General features: G+C 43.1%; 1 protein-coding gene across 1 annotated transcript in view; it reads left to right on the forward strand.

Annotated features, from left to right (window-relative positions):
* The window catches only part of TP53BP1 (tumor protein p53 binding protein 1), a 37,776-nt gene that overhangs the window by 8,014 nt on the left and 1,976 nt on the right, over positions 1-27,786 (forward strand). The window contains exons 3-24 of the mRNA XM_014952708.1: positions 174-272; positions 932-1,090; positions 1,530-1,611; positions 2,511-2,656; positions 4,294-4,414; positions 4,735-4,826; positions 5,874-6,076; positions 7,220-8,453; positions 14,948-15,067; positions 15,652-15,885; positions 16,381-16,438; positions 17,636-17,728; positions 18,865-19,366; positions 20,338-20,490; positions 22,695-22,987; positions 23,320-23,493; positions 23,741-24,153; positions 24,275-24,466; positions 24,919-25,122; positions 25,674-25,886; positions 26,477-26,571; positions 27,570-27,769. Of these exons, the coding sequence (XP_014808194.1) occupies positions 174-272; positions 932-1,090; positions 1,530-1,611; positions 2,511-2,656; positions 4,294-4,414; positions 4,735-4,826; positions 5,874-6,076; positions 7,220-8,453; positions 14,948-15,067; positions 15,652-15,885; positions 16,381-16,438; positions 17,636-17,728; positions 18,865-19,366; positions 20,338-20,490; positions 22,695-22,987; positions 23,320-23,493; positions 23,741-24,153; positions 24,275-24,466; positions 24,919-25,122; positions 25,674-25,886; positions 26,477-26,571; positions 27,570-27,769 (5,080 nt within the window). The remainder of the gene's footprint in view (positions 1-173; positions 273-931; positions 1,091-1,529; positions 1,612-2,510; positions 2,657-4,293; positions 4,415-4,734; positions 4,827-5,873; positions 6,077-7,219; positions 8,454-14,947; positions 15,068-15,651; positions 15,886-16,380; positions 16,439-17,635; positions 17,729-18,864; positions 19,367-20,337; positions 20,491-22,694; positions 22,988-23,319; positions 23,494-23,740; positions 24,154-24,274; positions 24,467-24,918; positions 25,123-25,673; positions 25,887-26,476; positions 26,572-27,569; positions 27,770-27,786) is intronic.

The following is a 27,786-nucleotide window of genomic DNA, read 5'->3' on the forward strand; positions in this document are numbered from 1 at the left end:
CCCTGCGGAGCCGCCGGCCCGCGCCGAGGGCAGGCTGGAACTGCGGGCTGCGGGCGCCCTGGCCCCGAGGCGGGGCGCGGTTGGGAGGGCGGCGGGGCCGGCCTGGGCCTGGGGGCGGCTGGCCCCGCGGAACGGAGGGCGGGCGCGATAAGGCAGCTTGTGGGAGATCTCAGGGCGAGGGGATGCTTGTGTCTGTTGCAGCGCCCTTGGAAAGGCTGGAGAAGGAGGCGAAGGTGATGCCGAGGACTGTGCTACTTCCCCGTGTGTGGAAGGTAACTTCTCCATTCCGGGCTTCTTTCTGGGACTGTGAGCCCCATCCGCCATCTAAGCAGTTCTTCAGCTGCTTCGGTTGTCTCACTGGAGGTAGTTGTGCGGTAATAATGGGTCAGAAATTGGCGTCTTTTTCCAGAAGTTGATCTGTATGCTTTTGTGTTTGGAAAAAAAATAGTGAGTTCATATAATTGTTAACAAGGATCTTGGAGATAAGGCTTAGAAGAGGCGTTGATGCATTGTGACCATTAGGAGACAGAGCCTTTTTGTGGTAGCGTAAAGAATTGCTGGCATAATGGTTGCTGTCATCAAAGGGCTTTCAGGCACAGGATATGTATTATCAAGATTGTTTTCTCATGAGGGACTCCAAATCTGCTGCAGTACCTAATGGCGTTACATAAGACCTTGTTGATTAACACTGGTTTCTGAGTTAATGGTCACTATCTCTGTTTGCTTACTGTACTGTATTTTTAATTAGTACAGCTGAGATCAGTTGGTTAGTTTATTCAGAGTTTCAGCGATAGCCGAAATACTGCTCTTGTTAGAGGGTATAACTTTTGCCCTTGTAAAATGGTAGATGGCTCTTCAATTATTTTTCTTTTGTATTTCTTACTTTGGTGTGCATATATATGTATATGTATGTTATGGATGTTTGGTGTAGATACAGGCATGTCACAGCTGCAGTTCGGAGCTCTTGAGCTCTCACAGAGCCAGGACTTTGAGAGTGACTTTGTGCCCAATGAAGGAGACGCAAGGCGCCAGTTTCACCCTGGAGCTGCTGTCCCTTCTTCCGCACTTGTGAAGAATGATACTAAAGATGGTATGTGAAAATGACCTCAGATGTCCTTTTGTTGCACTGTCAATTCCCAATGGTTTCTGGAAATTATAGATGTTATGTTTCTTTGACAGGAAATACAGTATTAATAGTTTTCAGAAGTGAGTTCACAGCTAAAGTTCTTTCCTTTGGGCTAGTTCCTTTGTTTTCTTGTAGCTGTCCAAGTGCTGTCATTAATTCTTGCACTTCTCTCTCCTAATTTGTTTCCAGAATATTCAGACAGTCTTGTAATTAATTCCCTTTCTGGTAAAAATCTCATCCTGTCTTTTTTTGTTGCTGTTACCATTGATAGTTCAAGATCAATTTTTTTTTCACCTAAAGCTTGTCTTGATATTTGTGTAATTTACAGAACTGCGCTTTCTTCTCTTTGCATATTAACTCAAATGACCTGAAGAACATATATTCTTTTTCTTTCTCTTGCTAGAACTGCATGGGGACAGCACGGAACCTGTCTCCAGCAGAGAAACACACACTGCTTTGGAAGGCCAGCCAGAGAAGTCTGAAAGGTAAACCAGTACATGTTCTTTGTACGTCTCTTGCTGATTTTCTGGAAGTTGATTTGTGTCTTTTTTTTTTTTTTAATAGATTTTTAGTCGTAGGAAGGTTCAGGCTTCAAGGCAAAGGAGAAAAGTGGAGGGAGAGATGAAGTGCTGATGAGACCTTTTTGCAGCAGTGCTGACTAAGGAGTGCTTTTGCCATTCCTAGCTGAGAAGAGGTGGTGTCAAACTCTTACACACAAAGATATCAATAGGTTTATGTTTCAGGGAGAGTACACTAGATAATAAAAGATACTAATAAATTTCTTGAAGTTAAATGACTGGAATATATTGAAATTAATAATTCAGTTTAAGTCACAGAAATTGACTAACATAATCACTGCAGCATGAGCTTTGGTCTCCCAGGAGAAATCTAGTGGCTAAGTGGTGGCTATTCCAGGATGCTTTTGAGTATTTGCTATTGTAAGCTTTATAGTTGTAATTATTTTTAAATGTGAAACTTCAGTTTGTTGAAAACTCTCTCTGTCTGTTATGCCAAATAGAACAATATTTAGCTCACCTTGTATTGTTATGTTCTGCTGCAAAACAATATTAAAAAGGAGGTGAAACAAGATTCCTAGAAATCACATTGAATAGAAGTCAGTAGAACAATTTGCATGCCATTTAAACATCACTTAAATTGGTAGAAAACTTACAAAACACTTCTGAAAATGTAACTTGTCAGGGATGAGATGTCAGTCTTCCTTTTTCTCTTTATTTCTTTTTTTTCCCTTTTTCTCCTTTTCCTTTTTTTTTTTTTTTCTGAGGGATGTGAATACCTTTCATCTATGCTGATAAATTTTCTTTACAATGTTGCAGTATTAGTTCATACTTGGACTTTCTCAGGTAAGTGTGTCTTGCTTTTTCAGATCTCTGCAGGAAGCAGACGACCATACCAGGAAACAAATGCCTGTCTGTGACCCTACTGAAACTGAGAAATCCCTTGATTCTGGTCACGAGGAGGCGGATGTCTTGTCAAGTCAGGAAGATATGTTTCCTGAGAATAATGCAACAGGTAACAATCGACAAGCAGAGCCAAAATTTCCATGCTGGAAATCATCATAATCATCATCTCTACTTTATCTTTTTAGGCACATGGTGTTTTAAAGTGTGGCTAAGTAGTGTAGGCAAATACTGTAGACTTTCTTATGCTGGGTAATTTTGGCAAAATGTTCCACCTTACTCCTCTGAGTTGGCCGCCTTGTTTGTGACGGGACAGGATCCTGCAATAAAAATCCTCGTACCGCAGTTTTGGTCCATCTGGGTTAATGTTCCTTCCCTGTAAGAGAATAGATTACATGAAATAGTATCAGGAGAGAGGTCATCACTGTATGTCTTGCTAGGAGGATGTCTGTGTCTGGCTTTGGGATCCACCACCGACAGGCTAGTAAAGAAATAGGAATTAATTAAGATTCTTAGACTCATAGAATTGTCCAGGCCGGAAGGGACCTCCCACATCCCCGCAGTCAGCAGGGACACCCCCAAGTAGACCAGGTTGCCCAGGGCCTCGTTGAGCCTCACCTTGAACATCTCCAGGGAAGGGGCCTCAACCATCTCCCTGGGCAACCTGTTCCAGTGCTCCACCACCCTCACAGTGAAGAACTTTCTCCTAATCTCCAATCTAAATCTGCTCCCCTCCAGCTTAAAGCCATTGCTCCTCGTCCTGTCACTACAGGCCTTCGTAAACAGGCTCTCCCCAGTCTTCCTGTAGGCCTCCTTCAGGTACTGGAAGGCTGCTATTAAGTCTCCCCGGAGCCTCCTCTTCTTCAGGCTGAACCACCTCAGCTCCCTCAGCCTGTCCTCGTAGCAGAGGTGCTCCAACCCCCTGATCATTGGAATGGGCTGCCCAGGGAGGTGGTTGAGGCGCCATCCCTGGAGGTGTTCAAAAGACGGGTTGATGTAGTGCTGGGAAGTATGGTTTAATGACGATGCTCCTTGTTTGTTGTGTGGGTGACTATTTTTCTCAGTTAGGTTGACGGTTGGACAAGATGATCTTTAAGGTCCCTTCCAACCTAGAAGATTCTGTGATTCTGTGATCATTTTAGTGGCCCTCCTCTGGACCTGCTCCATCCTAACATCTCCAACCTGCTCCATTCTTAACAATCTTAATAGTGAAAGGCCTAGAAAAAGTTTTGACAGGCAACTTTCTCACAGTTATAAAGCATGAGCTAAATGAGGTCTCACTTTATGCTTTTTGTTTAAAGTTGTGCAGAACTGTGTCTATGCCAGTATGATGTTGCGCACATACAGCCCTCTGTATCCAGAAGGTTCGTTGACAACCTCCAAGGTTGTCTTTTCCTGAAGAACCTTGCTTGTATTTGTGTTCCAGTGCTGGATCAAACTTGCTGATATCGGAGCCATTGGGGATCTTTTCTTTTAAAATTTCCGAGTAGGAATATCTGTACAGTCTGGCCTGATAAAAATGTGTTCTATAGGTACAAACTTATCTTTTTCATCCTAACTATATTATGCTTACCTTTCACATGCTGAACTCTCATGTGCAGTCCTCCAACTCTGTGTGAAAATCAGCATCTCCTTGCCTTCTTGAGAAGTAACTGCACAAAGTGTCAATATCATTCCTCAGAATTTTCTGATCAGCTTGGCTTTTGGCCGGATTTCTAATCCTATTTCCTTTTGTTCAAACCCCTGCAGGGGGTGGCTGCCCGATTACCAGGGTGGAAGAGGGAAGCTCTCTGGCTTGCACCCCTGCCCGCAGTCTGCAACTGCTGCAGCTCTCTGGACAGGGATCCCTCGAACAGGAGAGTCATTCCACGTAAGAAAAAAATGCCCAGCCTATTGCAATAGCTTAATGCATTAGTGCATTTCCACCTCTGTTTTCTTTATTCAAGGACTTGTGCTTGATTTTAAGCAATCGGTGTTTCAGTTTTGCACTGTGAGAGGAGCATGGCTTTATTTTGCGATGAAATGAACTCATGATGCTCCTGTGGTCGCTGGCAACTTCCCAAGTCTCTTGCTAGTTAACGCCTGACACGCTCCTATTGTGACAAGCTGGAGCTACATTAGGGGGGAAGTTAATGGATTTTCTAGTGATGCATGCTCTTCTTTTCCATGTTCCTTTTTCTTGGTCTGCAGTGTCTCTTCCGGCCTAGTTATTCCTCCTCCTGTTGCCTTTGGATCCAATACACTTGTCCCCAGCACTCCTACTGAACAGGAGCAAGCAAAAGGTAAAATTTTCTGCATACTGGTCTGTGGTTGTGTTTCTGTGCTCTGTGGCTTAGTCTGAGCATGCAGCCTTTTCAAAACCTGCTAAAATTATATTTAAAGAATAAAGCAGGATTGAAAACGCTGAAAGAGGTACATGAAGAGAGATCTGTATTTGAGTCAGATGCTGATGTGCTGTTGATGTCTCCTGCATAGCTGCCGTACTAAAATTAGTGCTGTTGACCAGCTTCCCTCCACTTGAGAGATGGATAGTACTTTGTATGGGATACAAATTGCGGCTTGCAATTGTCCTTTCTTAGAGACAAGCCATTCTTGCTTCAGGCGGGTATCGGGTATCTGTATTAAGTGTATTCTGTTAGAGCAATAGAAAGGACAGAGGAGGACTGCATCATAATATTTATTTTACCTTAACTTGGCTGACTTGCACAATGTTTTAAAAAGCTTTCATATGTTATATATGTGTAGTCTATAACCGCATTCCAAAGAAGGATTGTTCTGTATGATATCTTGGTTCTGAAATACTTTCTCTAAGCACCCGTTCGCTATCAGGGATAAGATACCCATCCACACAGACTTTTAATATGCTACAAAATCACAATTCCATTCTGTGAGATTCCTGTCACAGAATGTGAATTACTTTTAGAATAGATATTTTGTTAGCCAGGGTCTGAATTTGGTTGCATTTTAACAAAGGTAGCAAAAGGGAAAAAACCCCAAACCTCAGATAAATGCTTTTTATGAATTTTAGATACCTCTTTCTAATTGTAGAACTTCTAGACCTGTAGCAAAATAGTTATATGCATTCTTAACAAAACACTTCCCTCCCTCGCCCCACCAAATTTTAAGGATAGAGATATTCTTGGTGATGATGATTTCCCTTCCCCCAAAGAAAAAAAGGAAATTCACCCAGAAGGAAGATTTTAGATTCACCTGTTAAAGTATGAGAAAGTTGTATACCCCACTGAAGACAATTCTTTTAATAGAAGGATGGAAACTTTAGATATGATGAAGAATTTTCTAGTAATGTGTTTTCTGCTCTTTCAAACCAGATGAACAGATGGATGTATCTATCCCTGCAGAAGGAGGAGAGCTGATGCAGAAGCAGAAAGGAGATACACTAGTGGAGATGGCCATCCCATGTGTCCCACTAGAACCTCTTGTCCTGCCACAGGTTTCAACTCCAGTGTCCCAGAGTGCCCCGACCTTCTTTTCTGGACCTTTACCTATACCATCACAACCAGAGTTCTCTCATGTAAGGGTTTGTGTCGATATCTTTTCAGAGGTTTTTACGTGGCTGTTGCAGAAGATGTGTGTTTGAGCCTCTGTGCCTCTGTGTTGAGCTTCCCTGTTCCCACCAGTCGCAGTTATGTATTGATCATAACTGTGTGGCAGTTAATCCTGCAGAGAAAATGTGGAACAGCTTAAGAGGGTATAGTGAGTTACTGAACGTAGTATTTCTTGTCTTTTTAATCTATGCTAGAAGCCTTTGTGCTTTTTTTTTTCCTTTTTTTTTTTTTTTTTTTTGTAAGGCTGCTGCTTTTTGATGCTGAACTGGGAATCCTGCATCTCAAACTGTGTCAGAAATTGGATTTTTATCAGGATTGACCTTAGCATCATGGAGAAAGTGAAGCTGTTTTGTAATGAAGCATTTGTATCTTTTTTTTTTTTTTTTCTCTTTGTAAGGCTGCTGCTTTCTGATGCTGAACTGGGAATCCTGCATCTCAAACTGTGTCAGAAATTGGATTTTTATCAGGATTGACCTTAGCATCATGGAGAAAGTGAAGCTGTTTTGTAATGAAGCATTTGTATTCTCCTATAAGGCTAGACTTCATTTACTGTATTTTTCAAGTTGCTTATTCTTGTCATCTGATGTTTCCTTTTGCGCTTTTTGATTCTGGAAGTTATTACTGTTCAAATAGATTTCACTGACGGTGGCTTTATAGCTTAATATTACAAATTTCATCAATTTAAGGCAGAAAATAATGAAGACTGTACTAGAGACCAGTAGTTGAAGCAGGGTTTCTCCTTAGCTGAAAGTGGCTTTCATGCTAATACAATAGTTTCCTCCAGAGAATCTTCCTAAAACCCTTGGTTGTTTGACTAAAAGTAGCTACTAATTTGCAATACTTGACCTGTACTCCATGATTTGGTGGTGTGAGGGATGTACCAAAGGTTCTGTCTGACTTTGCTACAGAGGTACTAAAAACTAGTGGGTGGTGATAATTTTTTTCAGCAAGAAAGGGGCAATTATGACTTACACAAGTGGAGGTTTTTATCTGTAGTTTTGTGCTGAGTTTGCTCTGCTCTATAATCTATTGTGAAGTTCTAGGAATAACAAATAAACAGTCCTACTCGGGATGCCCTGATGCTCCATGTCCTGCTTTTTTCATTTTAGGATATCTTTGTTCCAACTCAGAGCCCAGAGAAGAAGCCTGAAGGAGAAGAAAAAGCTGCTGCTTTAACCCATTCATGCTTACCAGGGGATCTCTCTGGTTCCACAGACGCTTTGTCAAAGGTGTCTGCAGGTGACTCTGTGTCACAGCTGTCCGAGTCCTGTAAGCTGCTGCTCTCTGCGAGCGAGTGTAGCCAGCCCACAGACGCGGAGCTCAGTTCAGGCGCTCTGAATGCGGGCCGAGAGCGCGAAACCACACAGGCAGAGGCAGGTACCGAATGCAGGGCGTTGGGTTGGAGACTCTGTGCGGTGAAGACTGACAACATAAAACCAAGGCTGGAAGCAGGTGATCAAGCCCTCTCTGAAAAAGCTAAAAAGGAGGATTTACAGGCTGCAGGAAAGCCTGCAATGCAGGCAGTTAGTGCAGATGTAACAAGAGATGGGTCATTAGCCCCTCCAGCTCATCAGGAGGTTGAGTGTGTTTCTGGAAGTCGGGCTGCCACCGGTCAGCCTGGTCTGCCTGAGATTTCATCGTACACTGAGGGCAGAGAAGCACTGTCTGAGGATTGTTCCTTGGAAGAGACTCCTGAACCTGAGGCAGTTCCTGAGACTCAGTGTGAAGAACAAGAAGGAAAACTGCAAGTAAGAGAGAAGCAAGTAGATGAAGATGAGTCCCTTTCTCAGAGGTTTATTCTTGAAAGGGAAGTGCAGTGTCATGAAGATATGGAAGTGGAATTTGCTGATGGTTCTTGTGAAAATAGCAAAAAATTGGCTGATCAGGCCCAAGAATTAGAAAAGATTGAACCAGTGAGCCAGGGAAAAGAAACTTCAAAAGGTTGTACTTTTGGCACAGGTGAGGCAGAGAGTATGGATAAGCTGTCCTTTAAGGCTGCTTTGGAAAACATGCCAAAGCTCAATAAAGTTTTATCTAAGCCTTCTGTAGGGGAGTTTCTGGAACAGCACAACAATTTGTTTCCTAAGTTAAAGAGTGATGTTCCATCAGAAGTGGCGTTGTGTGCCAAAACCAATCCAGGTTGTTCTGAATTAGGAGAGAATATGATGATGACAGGGAATCGGCTACCGCTGCAGGAGAGAGGTGTTGACGTGGTGGCGACCCCGCAGGAGGATTGGGTGCCAGAGAATACGGAGGACACCGTTGTGACCAGGAACCTAGAGCAAGAGGAGCAGATGCAGCCACAGGAGAAGGCAGCAGCTAAATCCCCCAGCCCTTCCAGTGGTAAGTAAGTTTAGGTTGGTAGTTCACAGATGTATATTTTGAATAATGTCAAGGACAGCTGTGTACAACCCTCAGTGTTTTCAGGGAGCGCTGGTCTTGGATGCATGTTGAGCAGTGTCTCTTCAGAGCAGCACCGCAAATTATGGTGTGACATGCATAACATGCCTCTACTTTTTTCTCCTTTGTTATACTGCAGGCAAGAATGATAAGGTAATTCTTGCTCCTAACTTCCCAACACTCTCACTGTTCTATGGCAGAAATGCAGAGCAACTTTGGGAGCTCAGAATGTTAAGACCTTGGCAATATTTAGGGATATTTTTAACTTTTTTTTTCCCCCAGAAGCAGCAACAGTAGCGTCCTTGAAAGGGAAAGGGTGATAGTTTGTACTTTCCGTCTTGTGGGTCTCCTTACTTTTTTTTTTTTCATCCTCAGAGTGGAATTTTCTTTGTGGGGGTGTATAGAGCAGCTTTGAACTAGAAACTGATACAGCAAATTTATCTTGAGATTTTTTTAAAGTAAAATGGCTTTTCACTCTTGTATAAGCTGTTGCTCAGTGGGTATTGTCATGATGTGTTGAAGTCCCTTTAACATGCTGTTGTGTAGTTATACAAGAAATGTGTAATGCTATACCTGAGTTCTGTGGTGCTCTTGCCTCTCAGTTGGCTTCGTTTTAAAACAAAGTTCTGTATTCCTCAAATGAGAAAGTGATAGAAAACAAAGTTTTACCAGAGCTTTGTCTTGAACTGTACACATTTTTGAGAGCTAAGTAACCTTTCATTAAACTGCAGGATCAGAGATTGAGAGTTGTCCCCTTCTTATGATTATGGTAGGTGACTTCCAGTCTCCTGAAGTTGGTGATTATGAAAGTTGAGGATCTGAAAAGGTTCGTTTGTCAATTGGTGATGGTTGTCTTTATATCTCCTAAACAGACCAGTAAATTAGTAGAGGTTTATTTAACTCTTTTTACTGATTTGCTAGGTAATTTATGCTCTGTGAATTATCGAAGTCCATCAGTGGAGTACAATGGAAATTCAATAGAATTGTGCAGTGCTGTTAGAATTAAATGAGAAGTCTAGCTGGGAAGATGTTAGTGAACCATCTGATAGATTCAGATTGACTGGTCTGTGATTTTGATTTGTGGAACTCACAAAGCGGTGGGGTAGATAGAATGTCTCCTACCACACAAAGGTCATGGTATTGTTACATAGCCCTGTAGTCTGTTCTGCAGAGCTTTATTCGAGTGATAATGTTTTCTAGATTTTTCTTTGGAGAAATGAGTGTAAGATACACTGCTTAAAAAACATTTCTGAACACTTAGCCCTCTTTATTCCTTTACATGCTCAGTTGGTAGCTGGTCCAAATAATTTTCTCTTCTTTGTCAGTGAGGGCCTTCTCTTTTATTTTCTCTGCCAATTTATATTTAGAGTTTTTTTCCCAAGAGCTGTACATTTTTTCAAAGCTTCTCGTCAGTCTCATGGGTCCAGTATTTTTTTGTTACTGTTTTCTGGACTACTTGTGTAATTTTTCCAGTTACAAACTGATCCTTACTGCTGCTTATGGCAGCTTTGGCTGTTTCTTCCTGGAAGCCTTTAGAGCTTGTTCTTATATGGTTCCCTCCCCTTTTCTTCAGTTCTTGTGACCTTGAACCCTGCTGACTTCTGGAACATGTGATCCTGTTTGGAAAGGTCAAAATGGCAGATTTCAAAAAGGAGCAAGATGAAGAGCTTTCTTCTTTATGTCTGAACAGAAGTAGGTGAGATGACTTCAAAGTGCTAGATGGAGACTTGGATGAAAAGGAATTGAGTGTAATACTTATGTGTGTTTTTAATACCAAATTTGGTGACAAGTTTGAGAAAGATAACCATTTGATAGTATGGAATTGACTGGTGAGAAGAATGTCGAGACACTAAGAAATAGGCTGAAGGTAGTATTTTACGTTGTAAGGTAAGAATGATAGATAAATATTAAAAGCTGTAGAATTTAGATTACAACGAGGTGTGGAAAATAAATTTGAATGCTTTTATGCAGGTCGTCAATTTTGGAGAGACTTCCCATGAAAGATAATAGTATGTTTCAAAGTAGACTTTGCTAAAGGTATTGACCTATTTTAAAACAAAATAAGCTTCAAATTATTTTGAAGGAGTATGGATCCTTGTGGCCATAGCTTTTTAACATCACTGACATCTGAGAACAACTTCTGCAGTGGTTACTTTATTTTGGGCTGTGTATATGTTTCATCATGTAAAAATTCCCACAATTTAGGGGTTCTGGTATCTTCTTTGTTTATTGGGAAAGTGGAGCTTTTAAATCTAATGTAGTTTTATGAATTAAGCTGTATTGTTGAGCACTGTTTAATATACCAGCTATCATAGCAATTTAAATGATGTAACTTTAGCACCCATTTCTCTTCAATAGGACCAGTCAGGTGTTTGGGAATTTTTTGGTTTTTACATTCTTTAACATCCCGTAACTAGTGTCTGTAACATTCTTTCAGAACGTTATGGCAAACTGCTTCATTGTTAAACATGGAAGTAGAGCGCTTCAGTTGGCCAGAAATGCAATGTTTGTGGGGGGATGGGGGGGGGAGTTGTTGTTGTGTTTTTTTTTTTAATTTCGTGCATTCTTTGACAATCGAGTCTTTGTTGGCTTAGGAAACTGGTGCTGAGCAAGTGATATGCAGCAGGCAATTTGGTGAGTTGTTTTGTCAATCAAGATATTAGTGTCATCAATTTCAGATTTAAGTTCTTAATTTGTGGTATTTAGATGTGTCTTAACATTGTATCCACAGTTTGGAGGCTGCCTCTCTAATGATATTTAGGGAAAGCTTTGAATATTTTTTAGAAGTGGTACAATTGAATCATGCTGTATTTTTCAAATACAGCATTGTTATATTGTACTTGAAATGTTTTTTCTTAGATAAATCTAAGTGGTGGAAAAGTATGTAGATATTTATTTTCTTAGCATTGGTCAGTCCTTAAGGCATGAAGAGCCTTAAAATATCCCTCTTCTCTTAAAGCAGCTTAGTTCTCGTAGTACTTATTTCCATCAGGAGTCCAATCCCTTAGCAGCAGATTATGAAGCATACAACAGTAAGCACAAACTTTGGGCGAGGACTAGAAGGATGTTGGAGAAGAGCCCAAGAAGCAGGAGTACATACTGAATGGGGAGGTTTGGGGGGTGTCTTTTGTTTTTGAAGTTTCCTTGAATAAGACAGTAACTGTTTAGTTAGTCTACTAAAAAAACGCTCAAGGACTAGACATGAAAGAATATAGGGCTACAGAAAATAAATTTTCTAGGACTCACCCACAGTGGACTTGCCACATCTTGTGTGGAGATGGTGGGTGGGAGAGAAGAACTAGAGCAGTGAGAGCTGAGGGTGGCCACCTGTGCAGTGGTAGTGTGCAAGAAGCATCACAGTATGGGGAGAAGGCAGTGGGACTTAACTTTTTTATGTAGAAGAGAAGAGGGTGATCACTCTGCTTCTCTTGGTTTGACTCGGAGCTGGGAGATTCCTTTGTCCACTTCCCTCGTGCGGGTGCAGTTCTGGTGCCTGCCATCTGCACTGTGCCAGGAACACCCAGCTCTCCCTGGGGAAGGGTCACCCGAGCAAATGACACTTTTCAGACTTAGCTTTAGCGAACTTGGGAGAGAGAGACTAAGTAGGCCAAAGAAAGGTCTAATCTTTTGATGCTGAAAAATAAAAGGAAATGTTACAGGGTGATGGTCTTAAGGACATAAGAAAAGTGTGTAGAGAGAATTAACCTTCTTTCATTTTTACAACGGTTGATGCATTTATGTGAAAGCAATTAAGCTTTCAGGCATACACATTTTTTTCAGGTCTTGTGAGTTTGAAAGCTTCTTTGTTTTCTCCAATAGTATCTGTTGGTTTAGTAACTAGATTATCTCTTATTAAAATGCAGGCTGATCATTTCATAAATTCTTTTGATCATTTGTTGTTAGCCTGCCAAATGTTGATTTGTAGGCTAGAAGGGATGGTGGTAGCTGAATAAATCAAAATTCAGTGGAGTTTCTAAGGACTTCAGTTTTTAAATAAAAGACTTCTTAAATAAAGCTCTGCTACAGGTCATGGTATGACAGGCATTCGTAAGCTGTTTGTGAGGGATGGCAGTGACCTTTCACTATGTGTTGTGCCCATGAAGTGTGAGTCCATTGTGCCGTGAAATACCTCCCCACTGCAAAAATACACAGAAATCCTTAGGTTGATCTCAAGGATGTTGCAACTGCTGAACCGTATCTTTAAAACTTGGGACAGCAGGGCAAGTGGTGGTTTTTAAAGTTTTCAAATGCACAATAGATAGCTTTTCACTGATTGATTTTTTTTTTTTTTTTTTTTTTTTTTTTCCTGAGGGTATTATGTTCTTGTCATGTATTTATGGTTTCATTTGCCACAGGGTAGTTGTGTGAATCATACACCAGCAACCTGTGTAGCTGAAGAATGATGCACTGCATTTGGCTGCAACTAAAAGTTGTATCTGAATATCTAGCGCTGGCTCTTGAAGTAACTTGAATTTGTGTACTTGTGACCTTAACTAACGATTTCCCAATACTGTTTAGTTTTGGGTTGGTTTTTTCCATACTTCGTAAAATTCAAGAGTTATGTAAATTGTGACTTCCATTATTCAAGTAATATCCTGAAGGAAATCCAAAGAACAAATACAGTTTTAGGGAAAAGGAAAGATAATGGCAAAGATGATGAAAACCTATTTTGATCTCAGTGTGGGGAGGAAAAGGTTATTCTATTAGTTTTGTTAAAACTTCTCTGCAATTCTGAGGGAAAGCAGCCTGCAAATTACTGACCTATGATGTTGAAGGTTTGCAAAGAAATGGCATGGGGTGAGGCAAAAGGAGGGAGCATTTTACTGGGTTTTTAATGTATTTTACCTGTTAAATCCTGCAAGTTCTGCACATGGTCAACCCACAGAGGTGTGGTTTCCCTGATGCGATAGGTTACCTCAGTCAGGTCCATCCCTGCAGACCCTCTGTGCTGCAGATGGCAGGAGAAAGGGCAGAAAGACTGGAGACGATGGGAGGATGGTGGCAGTCTGCAGCTGGTTATGAGACTGCAGTATCTGTTATTTCTCTTAAAACTTATTTTGCAGGCAAGTTTCCACTGTCATCACCTAACCCTTAATTGACAGCTACTAATTGTTTGGGCTCATAGGTGGCTATCTGAAGTGTATCTGCTAAACTTTTATCCAAGGCTGTTTGATGACAAAGCATCAATAGAGTGCACCCTCAGCAAGTCTGCTGATGACACCAAGATTGGTGGCGCAGTTGACACGCTGGAGGGAAGGGATGCCATCCAGAGGGACCTGGACAGGCTGGAGAGCAAATACAAATACAGGTTGGGTGGAGAATGGCTGGAGAGCAGCCCTGAGGAGAAGGACTTGGGAGTGCTTATGGACGAGAAGCTCAACATGAGCCGGCAGCGCGCGCTGGCAGCCCAGAGAGCCAACCGTGTCCTGGGCTGCATCAGAAGTGTGGCCAGCAGGTCTGGGGAGGTGATTCTGCCCCTCTACTCTGCACTCGTGAGACCCCACCTGGAGTACTGTGTACAGCTTTGGAGTCCTCAACACAGAAAGGACACGGACTGGCTGGAACAGGTGCAGCAGAGGGCCACGGAGATGATCAGAGGGATGGAGCACCTCTCCTATGAAGACAGGCTGAGGGAGCTGGGATTGTTCAGCCTGGAGAAGAGAAGGCTCCGGGGAGACCTTATAGTGGCCTTTCAATATCTGAAGGGTGCCTATAGAAGAGCTGGGGAGGGACTCTTTGTCAGGAAGGGTAATGATAGGACAAGGGGAAATGTTTTTAAATTGGAAGAAAAAAAGATTCAGATTAGATCTCAGGAAGAAATTTTTTACTATGAGGGTGGTGAGACACTGGAACAAGTTGCCCAGGGAAGTTGTGGCTGCCCCATCCCTGGAAGTGTTCAAGGCCAGGCTGGATGGGGCCTTGAGCACCTCTAGTGGGAGGTGTCCCTGCCCATGGCAGGGGGGTTGGAACTAGATGATCCTTGAGGTCCCTTCCAACCCTAACCATTCTATGATTCTATCATTCTCTGTAAGTTTCAGGTTATTAATTCAGGCAACACTTACTTTTGCTGGTTCACTTCTGTCCTAATCTTCATTTCTGTTTCTGGCCTCATCTCCCTTTTCTGTGGAAAATCCCAAGTGTTTCTGAAGCAAAACTACATTCTGTAAAAGTCCTGATATCATCAGGATATGTGGTCTTGCTTTTATTCTAGCACCAAGTTGACTACAACCCAGATTTTCACTGAGAGAAATTTTCCATGCAAAATATGAGGAAGATGAGCTAGAGCTGCTGTCCTGAAACCAGGAGCTGTTGGGGGCGGTTTGTAGCACGAGGGTTATGCTTTTCCCCATTTCCACAGGACAGTGACCGTGCCCTTTTGGTATTGGAACCAAAGTAGTCCCCTCAAATTACTAATCCTGGCTTGCTCTGTCTTTCAGGAACCCAGTTTCATTTCACTTTGCCGAAGGAGGGTGACATCATTCAGCCCTTGACCAGCATAACACCACCCCTTACTGGCCAGCTTAAAATGGGACCCAGAAGACACAGCACACCAATTGGTGAGTCTGACCCAAAGTGCTCTGTTCCGCAGTGGAAGCCTGTTTGGAAGCTTTGGGTTCCTGATGCGGGATCTGATGGGATAACTCAGACTTCGGGAGTTCTGTGGGGAGAGCTCATCCCTTCTCCACGCTTCCCTTGCTGTTTTCTTGGTCTCTAGTGAAGGTGTTTTCTCCCTGACTATGGGGTGGTATCAAACGTGTCTCCTTGCACACTCATGGTGTTCCTGCATACAACTCCATTAAAGAATGCAAAAGACCCCTCTGAGTAGTGGAAAAGCTTAGACATCATCTTTTAGCAGGACTTTCTCTGCTGGGTTAACAGAACAACACCCTGCATTCGCTGGATGAAAGGAAGTATTTCTGCTTGGGTAACAGAGTTCTGTCCCAGGCTGAGGATGATGCCTGTGCTACAGAACTTTCATGCTTCAGAACTCTAGATAAGAATTTCCACCGCTGCACTATTACTAATAATACATGCAGTGAAGCATCTTCAAACCAGAACTGGGACCTGAACCCCAGCAGTGTGAATGACAGTAGCTACATTTTGGTACTACTACTACTTTTTTTTGTTTTTCTATTTTCAGTAGATGATAGTTGCCCGGACAGCACTATAGCAACTAGTGATGTTACAGCAGAGGGCACGATGGGGACCAACAACGTCACTGTGGAAAGTGCAGTGGTATCAGCAGATGTGTCAGAAGTGTGCGAGAAAGATTCTCATGTGGTTCCTGAGGCTGATGTGAAACTCTCTTTGCGAATGAACCTTGTCACCCCTGTGAATGATGGGAGTGAGGAGTCCCTGCCATTCAGCTTGGAAAGTAAGAGGATAAAGCCCTGAAACACCTCTTTGTGGTGTTCCCCGAAACAGTCTCTGAGTCTCTGTAATTTTTCTCATTTTTCTTCTTGGGCAGTGTCACTTAAATTTATTTTTCTGTTTCTGCAATACTCTAAGCAAGGATGGTGTGAGAGGAGAGGCCTCTGTTGGGAGGAAAGGTATTTCCAGTAGAATAAAAATTCTGATGTATAGTGGCAATATCACAGGACTGGACTTTGATTACATTGGGAGAGAAAAGATTTTAAAAGCATAATCTGGACAAAAAAGTTTGACAGCATTTTAATCGGAACAGTGATATTCAGTCTAATAGTCTGAAACTTGTAGAAACTCAGGTGTGTGATGAGAAGTTCGGTGGGGAGGCCTGGGGACCCTTTGTCCAGCATTACTCAACCTCTCTCCTTGCCGGGCCTGGAGACCTGAGGCAGGAGTGTCTGTTCAGGTGACACCAATGTCATCCTTCTCTTCTTTCTTGTTCCAGAGCCCACAGCCAGTGACGGGAAAGATGGATCTTCTACTGCCGCTGGGGCTGCTGCCAGGTAACTGGGCTTGTTGCTGTGCAGAGTTAATAGGAAGGTCTGGGTAGATCCCTTTTCCACTCATTACTGCCAGCAAGGAAAAAAAAAAATAAACATAGAAGCCAGGAAGGCTTTTAGCAGGAGCCAGGACATTAACTCCTTAGCTCTTGCAGCATAGGCAAGGTGGGTGCTCCACCTGCACTTTCATTACAGGTGTTTTGCTTCCTACTAATGTCAGCATTTTGCTGCCTTCTGATTATAATCAAAGCAGAAATTCATGTCTTATGCAGTCTGGAATGCCAGTCTGCCCTGTCCACATCTTAAATTTCAAATACATGGTTTTCTGCTTTTTTTTTTCCTTACTGTGCAATTTTCTGCAAAGAATCTCTGAGGAGTTCTGAAAGAGAATTCCCTTTTTGATATGAAGCTGGTAGAAGTATAACCAGGTCAATGATACACTGAAATAATAGTTTAACATATTGACCAAAACTCATGTTACTCTCTTGGTCATTTGATTTGCATATATCTATCTTGTCTCACACTTAAGGCCTAGCATTGCTTGATTTTAGCTTTTAGGATGCAAGGCTTGTAAGTACTAATAAGAATCTGAGTCAGAAGATAGTGACCTGTAGTCATCTGAGTAAAGTACAATGGTTTGAAGCAATGAGAAAACATTGAAATACACTCAATATCTCTTGTCACAGGATTGCATGCTGGATGGTAATTCTGCCTGGGTGCTGAGGATGAGTGGCAGTCACTCCTCACTGCTTGAGGATGGGTTGCCTTTGTAGGTATAGGTTGAACCTGATCTCTCAGGGTCTGCTTTGTGATTGTCATTCCCAGTATTTTTACAATGTCATGAAAATTCTGAGAAGCCATAAATGGTCTGTGTCCCCTGGAGGGTACCAGAGGTAGTAGATGGTGAAACTCCTGATGGCACTGCAGTTTTTCACACTTCATTTTCTGGAGTTGTTACATTGCTCTTGACTGTTTGGGTGCCTGCAGAAAAGACAGAAATGCCTATGCAATTGCAGCTTCTTTCTTGACCTTTGAGACTGGCCATCCCACTCATTCTGTGGCTCTGTAGGGTCAACAACCTCAACACCAGTTGTTGCTTTCCCAAGGGGCTAGAGAACTCTTGTTTTGCTGTATAAGGGATTTTCTAGCTCCCTGATGCTTTTTTTTGTTTGTTTGTTTGTTTTAAATCTGCACTGCTAGCTCCCAGAAAGCATCATCTGTGTTTAGTCGTGTCTGTGAAGTTCGTCGAGAGGATGAGGCCAGAGGTCATGGTCTTTCCACTTCTCCATTTAGGTAACTCCTCACTGTCTTTGCCTGCCAGTCCTGGTTGGATTTATATGCACATGTGCTTTTTCTACATCAAAGAAATTGCACTAAGTCACTGTCTTTGGGTGACTTAGAAGGTTGGGGACAGCGGGGTAAGTATAACATGTACTATATGTTTGTGTCTCATGTGGTAATTGGACTTACCTTTTTGACTGAGCAGCGATGTGATTCCAGCTGGCTGAGATTCTTTGGTAAAACATGAGGCTTGAGAGAACCGAGATCATGCTTACACCTGTTTAAATACCTTTTCTTTCTCCTGTTTCAAGATCTTTTGATCTATTGTGTTTGTTACTGTTTCTGCTATTGTCTCCCTTCCAAGTCCATCAATTTTTGCTGTCTCTGGTTGCTTTGAAATGGACTGTACTGCTGCTTATCTTACGGTGAGAAGGATACTGGCTGGAGGACCAGGTGCAGAAATCTATTTCTTCCATGTTTTCCATTCTGTCTTTTGGTGGGACAGTGAGATCTTAGTCTAGGGAGAAAGATTAACCTGTATTTGAAGAGCATTGAACAGTTATGCTAAAGACTATAATGAATACGGAGCTCCAGTGCTGGGCAATATACAGACAGAACACAAGACAGTCACTCCTCAAAGTCCTCAAGTACACGAGGGAAGCCAAATGTATACTTCTAGTAAGGCTCAGTATAGAGTCCCATATACACTGATAGCACTTCTGACGAATTCTAATGAAAACATTAGACAGCATTTGTGTTCATGCTCCTGCCTCCTCTCGCTAGCTGTGATGCCCGGTTTCAAGCCAATGAAGTGCTGAAGCAGCCTCTGGCACCTTCAGGATGGCCCGACTTCCAGCAGCAGGTTGCACAGTCGGTGCCTGATGTGTGGAGTACAGGTTGCTTTATTAGTGCTTGGAAAAGCACCTTGTTCTCTACTGGGGTCAGCCATTCTTGCTACCATGTGAACCACTTGAGAGGTGTTGAAAAGTTATTTTATAATTCAGAACTCACTGAGTTCTGTGCAATCTAAAGAAGCAGTTGAAAGACTACCAGGGTGGTTTTCTGTAGTGCTTGCACTTGAGTGACAGCATATTGGTTGTCTTGCTTTTTTAATCAGTAATTTTGATCTGTATATAACTGGTTTGCAGGGGGAATCTGTTCAGTTTTCCTGGCACACAAGAAGATGCTGAATTACATAAAAATCCCAGTGGTTGGCAGTACCAGCAACACCAGGCAGGTGACAGTGGTGGACAGGTCCTAATTCCTGAGAGGATGCAGCAGGACGGCCATCAACAGCCTTCTGATGCAAAGGATGGGGAGTCTCTGGGGACTGGTATAGTGAGCACTCAGACAGAAGAAGGGAGAAGAATGCAGAAGAAACCAAGTAAGGCTGTTAAAGTTGATGAAAGCCAAGAGAGGTGGGAAAACACCAAAAATAAAGGGATTCAAACTACAGAAGACTGTCTTTTTACCCCAACAACTGTGACAACAGCAACGCAAACTTCAGAAGAAATCTGTAGGCAGGTGGAAGTGGGAACCAGCATGTCTGGGCAAAGACCTGGGCGACAAGATGCGAATGTCCAGACTGAGGAGAGTGGGGAAAAGTTTGTGAACACGTCTGGAGAGGACACGGACTTTCTGCACAGTCAGGTGGGATGAAGGCTGCCTGTATTTAATTTTACTGCTTTAGAACAGTGAAGCATTCCCGCAGCCAATAAATTCACTAACAGTAGGATCTGTCGAAAAAAGCCAAAAGACCACTCGAGTGTTAATGTCACAAGCTTTCCTGTGTCAACTCTCCACAACTGATGAAGTAGCAATACTCAGTGGGCAGCATAAGTTTGGGAGTTAAATGTCTCCATATTTATTTTCTGGAAAAATATGACAAATTTTTGTTTGTGGGTTTTTTGTGTGTGTGTGTGTGTCTAGATGTAGTTAACACTGTAAAAAAAAAAATACTTACTTTTTGTTGGATGGAGATGGGATTTGCATGAAATTTTGAATGAAGGGTGAGATGCCTTCTGTTTTGCACCAGCCAGCTTCTGACTGGTTGTTCTGCCGCTCTATCCAATGTCAATGGATAAACATGAGGGGGGAGCTTCTCCAGAGAAATGTTCTAACAAGATGAATGATTTTGAATTAGTATTTCAGAAAGTATTGCAGACTTAAGAAAAATCACTGTTTTGCAGTTGCAGCTTGTATGTTTTCTTGTAAACGCAAAGACTAAGAAAAATTATTTTTTCTAAACTTGAGAATGGTGCGTCCTTTGGGAAATGTGAGATTAACAGGGCCATAAATATGCAGTGCAACATCGGTGTGATATGTCTGAGTGTCCACTGAGTGAAAGAGTATCAGAAGCCGTGTGTTGAGCAAGCTTGCTGTTTCCTCCTTAGACTGCTCTGATTTCCCTTCCTCTACCCATCAGCAAAACACATTCAGTTCTCCCTTGTTCAGGGTCTCTTATGTTCTTGCATGTAATTTGTAACAAGATGCTCAAAGGTTCCCTACCCCACTACTTGAATATAGTATGAAGAAACTGTTCTGCAGGGATAGTTCTACCCAGAAATTGCTTGCTTTTTGTTGTGGTCTATATTGGTTTTAATTTGTCCTGTTTAATACAGGGAGAGGAGGAGTTTAACGTTCTTCACCCACCGAAAGGCCGAGTTCAGCATCGCCACGTGCGCACGATTCGAGAAGTGCGCACTGTCGTTACACGTGTTATAACAGATGTTTACTACATAAATGGTGCAGAGGTGGAACGAAAGGTAGTTGAGGTAAGTTCCTGTTTTCAGAGCTAAATGTAACGATACATTGGCTGAAAAGTAAAATTAATTGAAATAAGAATGTGTTGTGGTTGCAGAAAATGAGTGGACAAGCTGGCATGCTGTGATGACAAACTTGTCTTTATGCACAAACATGTAGAGCATTTAGCACATGGCTGTGCTGGCTTTGGCTGGGATGGAGTTGATCTTCTTCCCAGTAGCTGGTGTGGGGCTGTGCTTTGGATTTGTGCTGGAAACAGTGCTGAAAACAGGGATGTTTTTGATACTGCTGAGCAGAGCTCACGCAGCACCAAGGCGTTTTCTGCCCCTCACCCCTCTCCAGCGAGGGCTGGGGGTACAAAGGGGTTGGGGGGGGACACAGCCAGGACAGCTGACCCCAGCTGATCAGAGGGGTGTTCCATGCTCAGTATATAAAGCTGGGGAAGAAGGAGAAAGGGGGGGATATTCAGAGTGATGGCATTTGTCTTCCTATGTCACTGTCACACATGATGGAGCCTGGCTTTCCTGGGGATGGCTGAATACCCACCTGCGATGGGGAGCAGGGAGTGAATTCCTTGGTTTGCTTTGCCTGTTAAACTGTCTTTATCTCAGCCCACAAGTTTTCTACTCTTTCCGTCCTCTCCCCCATCCCACCCGGAGGCAGAGGATGAGGGGCCGCATGGTGCGTAGTTGCCAGCTGAGGCTAAACCACGTCAATGACAAAAGCTGTGTGTTTATTGCTGGTGTATCTCATCCCTGTTACTGTATTCTGAAGGCATACTGACTTTTCTTTTTTTCTTCCCAAATAACTGAACAAAAGACTTTACTATGTGCATCCGACTGTTTTAAAATTCTTGGCATTTCGTTAGAATAGAGAGATTTCAGAAGGGGCAGAAATTCTCTTAGTAGGCAAAAATCACTTCTGCCTGTAAAATTGAATTCTGTAAGGTAGTTTAGCCTGTTTTGCAGCTCAGTGTCATTTTTAATCACATTCTTTTGAGTCCTGTGGACTACATTCTATAAGGGACCTACAAAAAACAACTTAGAAAATAAACAAGCCTATTGTTAGTACACTTGTGTTGGTGTATGTCCATTCATTAATCAAAAAAATCTGTAGGGAATCTCAAAAGATAACTAACAAGTGCTGATTTGATGTGCATGGGAATCGTATCAGCCTGCTAGCAATAACGTGTTACTGCTACTCTGCTGTAAGGGTAAGTAACATAAGAGCCTTGTGCTATGTTGTTGTGATGAGTAAAATGACACAAAAGGATAAGTTAGTTCAGTGCAAAGCTTATACTTTCACACGATACTACATGTGAAACTGCTTATTGTAACATTAAAATAGAGAATTAAGTTTCCTGAAGTGTGCTTACATAGGTTGTGTAACCACAATCATTAATTAATTTAGCCTTGAAAAGAGAAGATTGAGGAGAGACCTAATCTATGTTTACAAGTTCCTAAAGGGTGGGTTGAAGGATGATAGAGCCGGACTCTTTTCAGTGGTTTCCAGTGATAGGACGAGGGGCAACGAGCACAAGCTGGAACATGGGAAGTTCCACTCAAATAGGAGAGAAAAATTCTTTATGGTGAGGGTGACAGAGCCCTGGAACAGGCTGCCGAGAGGGGGCGTGGAGTCCCCTTCTGTGGAGATTTTCAAGACCCGCCTTGATGCAGTCCTGAGTGATGTGCTCTGAGCAGTCCTGCTTTGGCAGGGGAGTTGGACTAGATGATCTCTAGAGGTCCCTTCCAACTGTGTCAAATCCGTGAATCGTTTCCAATTTATCTACCAAGATTTGATACCATTATCTTGCAGGTACGTATTTTTATATCCGGGAAACTTTAAGGGCTCCAAGTGACCAGATGTCTGAAACAGTAATAATCCAATAATCTTGGATTATTAGTAACCAAAGGCTGCTGGTGTCTCATGTATTTGTTGCACTCTCACACTCTTGAAAGGTGGGAATTATTCAAAGCCAACCTAATTTGATACCAACCAAGCTCTGTCCTGTTGAGTGATTTCTTAAGCCGACTCCTCTGCACAGAGCTGCTCCAGGCCTATCTGCCATTGACCATCCAGATTCAAATCTGCATGGCTACCTTCAGTTTCACGAATGTGGCATCAGCTTGTCTGTGCTTTTGCCCTGGTGATTGTGGAGTTTCCATCTAGCTAGTGCATCACCTTCGGGAAACCTTTTTTTTTTTTTCCTCTTAAGGAAACTGAGGAGCCTGTAGTGGAGTGCCAGGAATGTGGGACTGACACATCCTCCTCTAGAACTGCAGCAGGCTCATCACTGGCCTCGGGGGACCTTGCTGATGTCAGCTCCTTCTCATCCAAGGCCTCAAGCCTCCACCGCACGTCCAGCGGGGCAAGCAGTACCAACTTTGCCATGCACAGCAGCAGCAGCAGCTCAGGGCGGGGAACTGGAGCTGCCAAAGGGAGAGTGTGTGGGGCCGACACGGGAGAGTTTGCTTTACCCAGTGCCAGAGGTGTCTTAGGAAAATTAAGGTATGTGCAGAGCCCTGGGAAGGATTAACAGATATTTGGTGGAAGTGAACAGCTGGCTTGGGTGGAGTGTGAAGCAGGGTAGGCCCTAATGCAGGAAGTTTTTGGGAAGGGTGTGGCTCAGTGAACAGACATAAGGAGATAGTTTTGCTTTCACATCTCTTCTTCCTAAAGGAGTAGTTTGTTTCCACATGAGGCACTGCTTTGCCTGAGCTCTCACCAGTTTAGCAGCAATGAGGCAAACTTCAGTTGTGAGAGCACAGAGAAAATGGGGAGCTCCTGATGGTCTTACTTCCCTTTTCAGAACCGCTAACTCATAAATTCCCTATCCCTAGGAAAGGAGTTGGTCAGCCTGCATCTCCGCTCAGAGGCAGCCAGATGGGAGGAGCACTGCCCTGTGAGGAAGAAGATGACTCTCTGCCTGGCACTCGCCAGGGTGGGAGAGCACCGGTAACACCTCGTGGGCGAGGAAGAAGAGGCCGCCCACCATCTCGAACAACAGGAACAAGGTATCCTGGAAAAAGGGGACTGTAACTTTAATTTATTGCCAAGGAAGAGAATGGGGAACTGCTGTCTTAATGTGACAGAGAAAAAGCAGTACTGAGTGTTTGAGGAGTTAGTTTTTGGTGATAACATGTAGTGGCAGCTGCAAGCATCTCGTCCAGGTATTCTTTGTTTAGTTACTGTTTTTCCTGGTCCTCCTGGGAGTGCTTTTCTCTTTTTTACCTTCTGGCACTGCTTTTCTCTTTTCTACAGGGATTCAGCTGGTGTGGAGGATCTCTCAACTACAGCATCACCTGAGGAGAAATCATGTACTCGCTCAGTTCGCCTGCCAGATGGGGGGGAGAAATCTGACACTTCTGGCTTTGGTGCCTTACAGCGAAGTGACTCTCCAGAAATCCCACTACAAGCAGTGACTGGTCATTCGGACTGTGCAGACTCAACCTCTGGGAGCAGCTTTGTGGGCCTCCGGGTTGTAGCAAAGTGGTCCTCAAATGGATACTTCTATTCCGGGATGATTACCCAAGATGTTGGGGCAGGAAAGTACAAGCTGCTCTTTGATGATGGATATGAATGTGACGTGCTGGGAAAAGATATTTTACTCTGTGATCCTATCCCACTGGAGACTGAGGTGACCGCACTCTCAGAGGATGAGTACTTTAGTGCAGGTGAGAGCAGTGCTTGAGCTCTATCCTTGGGTTTTCTGAGTCGCTGAACGCAGTGGGAGATGGTGCTTGATCAGGATGCCCGGGTATCGTTCGATAATGGGTATTATTGCTGTCTTGTCAGGTGTGGTAAAGGGACACCGGAAGGAATCTGGAGAGCTCTACTATTGCATTGAAAAGGAAGGCCACAGGAAGTGGTACAAACGAATGGCAGTTATCTTGTCTCTGGAACAAGGAAATAAGCTCCGGGAGCAGTTTGGGCTAGGTCCCTATGAACCTGTCACCCCCCTGACCAAAGCAGCTGACATCAGTCTCGGTAAGGGGAGGTCCTGTTCTGCGTCTCATTGCTCTGAGACGTGTCTAGTTCTTGATCTGAATTACCAATGTTTAAATCTTTCTGGATATTCAGCAGTGGTTTTTGTGCTTTATATTGGGGTCTTTGAGATACTTTTCTTGTTTTGTCTCTTGCTCTGAGACTGGTCTGTGAAGAGTGGCCTGCGATGCTTGCTGTACTCATTTACACTTGGGTGGCTGCTGTGATACAAACTCTTCAGCAGTACTGGGGGGGAAAGAGACAGGCAGGATGCAGGGCTTGAGAAGGAAGATACACAAGCGAGAGATCTTTTTTTTTTTTTTTCTTGCTCCTCTCTGTCAGAAGGTGGTACAATGGAGTTTAGCCACCTCTGCACATATAGGTAGGGTGAAAGCTCGTGAAGTTAGGTGACAGCCCAGTGATTAATCTCTGCATACTGTATATACTGCATACAGATAATCTTGTGGAGGGGAAGCGGAAGCGACGTAGTAACCTTGGTTCTCCGAGCACTTCTGGCAGCAGCACAACTCCCACTCGTAAAGGGCAGGAGAGTCCCCGTGCCCCCCCAGGCACACTGTCTGGGAAAAGGAAGCTCGTTGCTTCTGAAGATGAGAGATCCCCAGCTAAACGTGGCCGCAAGTCAGCAATGATAAAGCCTGGTGAGAACCTTACTTTCTGCTCTTAAACTTCAGTTCAGCTGGGTTTTTTTCCTCCCTGGTATTTCTGTAATTGATCTTTCCACTTCCCATAAGGAAAAAGTAGCTGAAATTGCTTGTTTGCTCTTCAGGATTTGAGACCGGTTCTCCCTGGATGCATTCAGCAGCCAGAGATATTTTTAGCATAGTCTGAGTACTTACCTGCCATCTTTTCAGTTCTGTCTTTTAGAAATGTTCTGACCTTAATGATGTGATGTGCCTCTCACTCATATCTTTTCTGATCTTTTCAGTCAGTCCTGAAATGCATGTTAAAAGGACCCTTTATAGCAATAATGTTGTTTCAGAATGTTGATAGACTGGCAAACATTGTCTCATTAGTCATTCAGGTTTTGATTTGAAGATTGTTGGCAACCAGACTATCCTAATGTAATCCTAACCCAGTCCTACCTCCCTGTCTCCCCCAGTAAAGTAACTGAATTTGAAGACATCCCAGATCTTATCCAGGGCCTTTGTGCTGAACTTTTGAGACTTACGGTGCGTCTGTCTCTCTGCAGGGGCTGTGAGAGCTGGAGAGTTTGTCAGCACCTGTGAGGATGTAGATGCTGTGGATCACCCAGTCCAGGAGGATCATCGTGGACCCTTGCCCCACAATAAGACCCTCTTTTTGGGCTATGCATTTCTCCTCACCATGGCAACACCTAGTGACAAATTGGCCAATAACCAGAAGCCATCAGATGGTCCCACAGGGAGCAGTGAGGAGGAAGAAGGTGAGGCAAATCTTACCTGTTGCATTTTCAAGTGGAATGCTGTGGCTTTAGGAAGGACGCTGGATGCTGTCTCATCGGGCATTTGTGTGAATGCTTGTTTTAACCACTTGCTGTAATCCTTTGCAGAAAGAACCAGACTGACTAAGACTCAGTCTTTGTTTTAGAGAATTTACAGCCTGAAACGTGGCAAACTGCAATGATGATCATAGGGCTGTTCAGCAAGTTACGGAACATGTGAAAATTAGTGAGATCAGCTGTATCAGAATAGCATAATATGAGAAGAAAGGTTTTGAGAGATAAAGGATAATGCTGGGAAGCATAGGACTTGAAAGCATGAATGGGTTGCTCCAGTTTGCCTTTGCCAGGGTCATGTTTCATGCAATGAACTGCAGCATGAAAAAGGTGACAAGGTGCTTGCTTGGCCAGAGCTATGCTACCCTTTGCGCTGCCTTTTTTGTTTTGTTTTTGACTCTTCCAATGGTTTTCTCTAGATAATCCTGGAAGAAAGGCTTACTGGAATGGGTGAGGGCTTTCTAGACTGAGGAGTGTATGTTTATAGCCAAAAATTGAACTTTCTGTTTCTACCATAGAATTTTTAGAGATGACTCCATATAACAAACATTATATAGCACAGCAGCTGCGAGCAGGAGCTGGCTATATCCTGGAAGACTTCAATGAAACCCAGGTAAGGGCTTGCTTACTAATCTAGAACAATAGTCACAGAATAGTTGAATTTGGAAGGAATTCCTATAGCTCCCCTTGTCTACTTCCCCTGCTGAAAGCAGGATCTAATAGAGCAGATTGCTTAGGTCCTTGTCCAGTTGGGTTTTGAGTATCCTCAAGGATGGAAACTACACAACCTCTCTGAGCAACTCAATCCCATGTTTGACCACTGCCTGTTTAGTAAAAAAACAAAAAACCAAAAATTAATGGAATTTCCTGTATTTCAATTTGTACCTGTTGCTTCTTGTCCTTTTAGTGAGTCACACTGAGAATAGTCTGGCTCCGTCTTTTGTACACCCTTCTATCAGTCATGAATATGTGTTGCTAAGACCACCCAAGCCTCCTCTTCTTGAGCTGAAACAAGCTCAGCGCTCTCAGCCTTCTCTTGTCTGTCAGATGCCTGATGGCAGGATTTCTTAGTGGCTCTGGGCTGGGCCTGTGTTTGTGTTGCGCTGTGGAACCCAGGAGTGACTGTAGGACTCCAGATGTGGTCTCACCACATCTCTGCACCTTGGAACGCTAGAGCCCTTCACTCTTCACTTACCACATCTACTTGGACAACTAATTTCATTTAGTGTCACTTTTACTTCAATTTAGATTTTAAATAGAGTGTAAATTGTTCTTGGAGCATCTTGCCTGAGGATGCAGAGTCTTCTCTAGTGACTTACTGAGCCTCAGACTACAAGATGAATCTTCTCCTTTGTCTGAATTGGACAAGACAGTTATGATACAAAAACTGTTAAGAGTTTTTGCCTGTGAACTGCATAGCTTGGAATAGGTGATTATTATAGGTACTCCTGATTTTAGAATCTGTTTATGTAATTCATCTTAAACATAACATGGCTGTGAAAATCAGGGTTTCAGTTGTTTTCTTTTTTAAAGTGTTTAGCAGCAGGATAACTTCCAGGTTCTTTTGCAAGCATCATCTCCTGTTCACGTGTCTTTTTGTCTCCCCTGAAGTGTAATGCAGCATATCAGTGTCTTTTAATTGCGGACCAGCATTGTCGAACTCGGAAATACTTGCTGTGCCTTGCCAGAGGGATCCCTTGTGTGTCTCATATCTGGGTCCATGACAGCTGTCATGCTAACCAGCTTCAAAATTATCGGAATTACCTTTTGCCAGCTGGTTATAGCCTCCAGGAGCAAAAATTGCTAGAGTGGTAAGTGCCAACTAACC

This window comes from Calidris pugnax, unplaced genomic scaffold, assembly GCF_001431845.1.
Source record: "Calidris pugnax isolate Ruff unplaced genomic scaffold, ASM143184v1 scaffold187, whole genome shotgun sequence".
In the NCBI taxonomy this organism is placed as follows: domain Eukaryota; kingdom Metazoa; phylum Chordata; class Aves; order Charadriiformes; family Scolopacidae; genus Calidris; species Calidris pugnax.